General features: G+C 67.0%; 3 protein-coding genes across 3 annotated transcripts in view; 2 read left to right on the plus strand and 1 right to left on the minus strand.

Moving 5' to 3' along the window:
- Window positions 1–56, minus strand: part of SHARPIN (SHANK-associated RH domain interactor) — a 3,970-nt gene extending 3,914 nt beyond the window's left edge. Inside the window, 1 exon segment of the mRNA XM_008571704.1 lies at window positions 3–56. Coding sequence (XP_008569926.1) covers window positions 3–56 — 54 coding nt within the window.
- Window positions 57–218: 162 nt separating this feature from the next.
- Window positions 219–2,700, plus strand: MAF1 (MAF1 homolog (S. cerevisiae)). Its single transcript, XM_008571682.1, has 8 exons — window positions 219–287; window positions 702–826; window positions 931–1,059; window positions 1,127–1,292; window positions 1,427–1,548; window positions 1,633–1,752; window positions 1,917–2,048; window positions 2,179–2,700. Exons 1-8 carry the CDS (start codon window positions 240–242, stop codon window positions 2,198–2,200), a joined length of 864 nt encoding a protein of 287 aa, XP_008569904.1. The 5' UTR covers window positions 219–239; the 3' UTR covers window positions 2,201–2,700.
- A 138-nt stretch (window positions 2,701–2,838) lies between these two features.
- The window catches only part of LOC103589666 (WD repeat-containing protein KIAA1875-like), a 4,241-nt gene continuing 2,263 nt past the window's right edge, over window positions 2,839–4,816 (plus strand). Inside the window, exons 1-5 of the mRNA XM_008571705.1 lie at window positions 2,839–2,968; window positions 3,155–3,291; window positions 3,453–4,081; window positions 4,207–4,328; window positions 4,495–4,808. Coding sequence (XP_008569927.1) covers window positions 2,839–2,968; window positions 3,155–3,291; window positions 3,453–4,081; window positions 4,207–4,328; window positions 4,495–4,808 — 1,332 coding nt within the window. The remainder of the gene's footprint in view (window positions 2,969–3,154; window positions 3,292–3,452; window positions 4,082–4,206; window positions 4,329–4,494; window positions 4,809–4,816) is intronic.

Genomic DNA, 4,816 nt, shown 5'->3' on the forward strand with positions numbered 1-4,816 from the left:
ACCGCGGCCGGACCCGGGTCCGAGGCCGCCACCGTCCCGCCCGCAGGCGGCGCCATCTCCGGTCCGCCCGGTCCCGTCCCTGCACTCCCGCTTCCGCGTGGCAGGGGCGCCGAGAGATTCCGCCGGCCGGAAACAGGGGCAGCGAGCCTGGGGTTCCGGCCGCGGCCAGAGCGTCGAAGCCTAGGAGGGCTCCGAGGGCCGCGCACCTGCGGGGCCTGACCCGCCCCCTTTACCCAGGAATGGACACGGCCCGAGGGTCTCCGGACACGGGCTGGGCAAGGCCAGCGGTGCGTACGAAGCCCGGGCGGGGCGGGCCTCTGGGCAAAGCGTCAGGGACAGAAGCACCGACCACACCTGGAAGGCGAGCGCGGCCTCTTGGCCCCCCGAGGCCGGGGCGGCGGGGCAGCAGCGGCGACGACCCGCCCCCAGCGCCGGGCTGCAGTTGGACGCCCCCGCCCCGCCCCGCCGCCAGCAGCCCGGTGAGCGGGGCCCCGGCGGCGCAGGGGGTGTGGCTGGGGAGTCTGGGCTTGCCACGCTAGGTGACTGGGCCTCGTCGCCTCGCCGGCCGGACCGGGAGCCGTGAGAAGCCTGGGCAGGGCCGGACCCAGCTCTTGACAGTGGCTCCACTTTGGGGGGGGCAGGAGGGGTGAAGGTAGAGCCCTGTGGGGCAGTTACCCAGGCCTGGCATCCCATGTCTTCAGGCAGCGCTAGCCCTTGGAGCACAGAGCCCCCTCTCCGAGGACATGAAGCTGTTGGAGAATTCGAGCTTCGAGGCCATCAACTCGCAGCTGACAGTGGAGACCGGAGATGCCCACATCATCGGCAGGTGAGGCCCGAGGCTCTGGGGACCGGCATCTCAGAGGTCACTGTGCCCTGTGCCCTGAGTCCAACTGGGGCAACCTGCTCCATGGTCCTGCCTGCATCCCGCAGGATTGAGAGCTACTCATGTAAGATGGCAGGAGACGACAAACACATGTTCAAGCAGTTCTGCCAGGAGGGCCAGCCCCACGTGCTGGAGGCACTGTCCCCACCCCAGACCTCTGGCCTCAGCCCCAGCAGGTGAGCCAAGGTGGGGACTGTGGGGTCTGTGGGGTGGTGGGCTGGACTGACGCTTCTCTCTGTGCAGACTGAGCAAGAGCCAAGGTGGTGAGGACGAGGGACCTCTCAGCGACAAGTGTAGCCGCAAGACCCTTTTTTACCTGATTGCCACCCTCAACGAGTCCTTCAGGCCTGACTACGACTTCAGCACAGCCCGCAGCCATGAGTTCAGCCGGGAGCCCAGCCTCAGCTGGGTGAGGGTCGGGTGAAGGGAAGGGACCCACAGCCATCCCCACTGACCTCCCCCACTTTAGGTGGTCTTTGGGCTGCGCCCAGTCCATGCCTGTTGTCCTGGGCCCCTGTCAGCCCCAACTGTGACCTGCCCTAGGTGGTGAATGCAGTTAACTGCAGTCTGTTCTCTGCTGTGCGAGAGGACTTCAAGGCCCTGAAGCCGCAGCTGTGGAATGCAGTGGACGAGGAGATCTGCCTGGCTGAATGCGACATCTACAGGTGAGCTGGCGTCCCTGCAGGTGGACCCCCCAGATGTGTGTGGCACCTGGGGACTCACTCCACCCTTTGCCCCATGTTCTCCAGTTATAACCCAGACTTGGACTCGGACCCCTTCGGGGAGGATGGCAGTCTCTGGTCCTTCAACTACTTCTTCTACAACAAGCGGCTCAAGCGAATTGTCTTCTTCAGCTGCCGCTCCATCAGGTGGGCACCGTCTTCTTCCCTTCTCTGGGCTCCCTGTTGGGCCCACACCATTTCCACAGCTGTGTTCACCTACCCCCAACCTGTCCTCCCAGGACATCCTCTTTGGGGCCAGCGGCAGGCCTGGGGTAGGGGGTCCTAAGAGTGCTTCCCCTACCTCCCCCCAGTGGCTCCACCTATACGCCCTCAGAAGCAGGCAACGAGCTGGACATGGAACTGGGGGAGGAGGACGTGGAGGAAGAGAGTGGAGGTGGAGGCAGCGAGGGCGGGGCTGAGGAGACCAGTGCCATGGAGGACAGGTGCGTGATGGTGGCCGTGGCCCAGGTCCCTGCAGCCTGGAGTGTGTGGGACAGGACCCCTTTCTGCCTGTTCTCCTGGGTGGTGGCTCCTAAAAGCCTGCTGTATGCCAACCTCTGAACCTCTGTCCAGGGTCCCAGTGATCTGTATGTGACAAGGAGGAGCAGAGGCTCCAGCTTTATCCAGCTTCAACCAATGCTTGGACCTGCCCATCTGAGGAGTCCCAAAGCCTCCCCAGCTGCCGGCCAGACTCTGGCACTGCCACAGCCCCGGCACTGCCCAAGGCCACACTTGCCTAGCCCTTTGGCTCCAGCCTGTGGATGTCCACTCACCCCCACCGTCTCCTGCCCATGCTGCGGCTGGACTAAGCATGGGACCTGGTGGGAAGAGCAGCTGCCCTGGCCAGACGAACTGCCACTGGCAAGGATAGCTGGACCGCAGAGTTTATTTTTGTATTTCCTACTGGGCCTGCACACTCCAGGCCACAGGGCCCGTGGCCGGAGGCCCCGCAAGCAGGCCGCAGGGGTCACTGGTTCTGCTCTTGGGCCGGCCCCTGGTGCCCACCTGTACCCCCCACCTTGCCCGTTGGGCCGCGTGCACTGAGTGTCACTTTGCTGCAGCTCATTCGTTTCCAATAAAAGTTTCTGTGACTTAGTGTGGACCAGGTGCGGCGTGGGGGCGGGGCCTGCGTCAGGGGTGGGGCCTGCGGCGTCCGGTATCCTAGCAACGGCCGCTGAGGACCGACCGCTGGGTCCCAGGAGCTGTTGGGCTCCTGGATCCGCTGTCGCCAAAATGGAGGCGGAAGCGTTGGACGCAATCAACCCCTTTCCACCTCAAGGCGACAACCCAATTCTGGACTCCGACCTGTATGGCGCAGACGGCTTTGATATGCCAGACCCTGGGCTGCTCACGGAAAAGAATGGTGAGGGGGCCTAGCCTCACCCTACAGGCGACTCGCCAGCTAGGAAGCAGGTCTCAGATCGGTTCGTCCGTGAGAACGCAGCTCCCCTGGGCAGTCCCTGGCCCGGCAGGGCTCCCGGCTGCCCACGACCTCCAGGGGTGGGGGCCCAAGGCCACAGGTGACAGCGCGTCCACCGCCCGCCCGCAGAGTTGTATTTCACCGCGCCGCCGCAGGACCTGCGGACTTTGACCCGCAGCCAGCGGTGGCAAAACATGAACCCGCGTGCCCGCGCCCGCCAGCTGTGGCTGCTCCTACGCACAGGCCTCCACGACATCGTGGAAAAGGTGCAGCTCGCCCCCCGCATCTGCCTCTAGGCCTCCTCCCGGGTTCGGCCGTTCCCCTAGGGGTTCCTGCACCAGCTCCGCCCAGATCCTTTCAAGTTCCCCCAGGCAGGGGCGCCGCCCGCCCATCCCTTTACTGCTGGTTTGCCAATGTCCGCCCACAGGAGAAAAGAGCGGAGCTGCGCGTGGCGCGCTTGACGCATGGGCTGGAGGCGCTGCGCTGCCTGGAGGTGGCGGCGGGGCTGCGCTCCGTGGCGCAGGACCCGGTGGGAGGACGCTTTGTGGTGCTGGACGGCGCGGGCTGCCTGCACCTGCACAGAGAGGACGGCTGGGCACAGGAGAAGCTGCCGGCCCCCATCGCGCTTTCGGGGCTGGTGACGGTGCTGGGTCCCCTGGGCGCTGTGGGCCGCTTTGTAGGGTGGGGCCCCTCGGGGCTGGCCATACTAGGGCCCGACTTCAGCCTACTGTGGCTGAGTGAGCCGGGGGTGGGCAGGGCACCAGGCCGTGAGCCCACCTGCTGCCTGCCGGTGCCCTACCCAGGGCTGCTGCTTGTGGCCGAGGTGGGTGGTGGCCTGGAGCTTTGGAAGTTCCGCTCAGGTGGTCGCCGCCTGGTACCGCGAGGGTCACGCATGCGGCCGACGCCGAACCTGGCGGGCCCGCTTATGCGTCTGGCTCTGGGGCCGGCGCCTCCCCACCGCGTCCCGCGCTGCTTCGCTGCCTGTGGCTCAACCGTGCTCAGCTTTGATCTGCAGGCCTGGGCCCTCCTCGACGTGCGCCGGGATCTGCACAAAACGTGAGGCGGAGGCGGGGGCGGGCAGGAGACCTGGGGAAGCGCAGAGGGCCGCGGCGGGGGCTCCGGCCGCGCGCGCACAGGTCGTGCTAAGTCCGCCGGCCCTTCCCGGTTCCCCTCACCCCCAGCACGATCTCGGACCTGGCGTACTGCGAAGGGGCAGATGCCATGGTGACGGCTTCCCGGGACAGCACGGTGAAGGTGTGGGAGGCCGACTGGCAGATCCGGATGGTGTTCGTGGGCCACACAGGTGCGCCGCGCCACGACGGCTCTTGCAGCGCCTTTTCCACCCACAGCTCGGCCCCTCTGCCTTAAAGAGCTCTGGCCGGGCTTCTCTGCGCCGGCTCCGACCCGGGTTGACAGCTCCCCTTCTCTCAGTCCCTGGTGCGCCCCAGTGACCCGCTCCCCTCCCGCAGGCCCGGTGACAGCTCTGGCCGTGCTCCCGAACACCACCCTGCTGGTGTCGGCCTCGCAGGACGGGACGCTGCGCACATGGGACCTGCAGGCGGCAGCACAGGTGGGCGAGGTGGCTCTGTGCTACTGGAGCCAGGACGTGCTGTCCGGGCGAGTGAGTCGCCTCCTGGCGCCCGCGCGCCCGGGCTGGCCGGTGCTCTCCCTGCGCGCGAGCAGCGTAGAGCTGTGGCGCGTGCGCGAGCTCTACTCGCAGCTGGCGCAGTTGCCCGCGCCCGTGCTCCACCTGCAGGCAGCACCCGCGCTGCCCGCGCCCGCTGTACGGCC

The sequence above is a fragment of the Galeopterus variegatus genome, unplaced genomic scaffold (assembly GCF_000696425.1).
Source record: "Galeopterus variegatus unplaced genomic scaffold, G_variegatus-3.0.2 Scaffold711, whole genome shotgun sequence".
NCBI lineage: Eukaryota > Metazoa > Chordata > Mammalia > Dermoptera > Cynocephalidae > Galeopterus > Galeopterus variegatus.

What these genes read in the sequence shown, in the direction of transcription:
- MAF1 (XM_008571682.1), top strand. Translation starts at nt 240, where the DNA reads ATGGACACGGCCCGAGGGTCTCCGGACACGGGCTGGGCAAGGCCAGCG. An exon ending in GCTGAATGCGACATCTACAG is followed by an intron (nt 1,549 to 1,632) that starts GTGAGCTGGCGT and finishes CATGTTCTCCAG; the next exon opens with TTATAACCCAGACTTGGACT. An exon ending in TTCAGCTGCCGCTCCATCAG is followed by an intron (nt 1,753 to 1,916) that starts GTGGGCACCGTC and finishes ACCTCCCCCCAG; the next exon opens with TGGCTCCACCTATACGCCCT.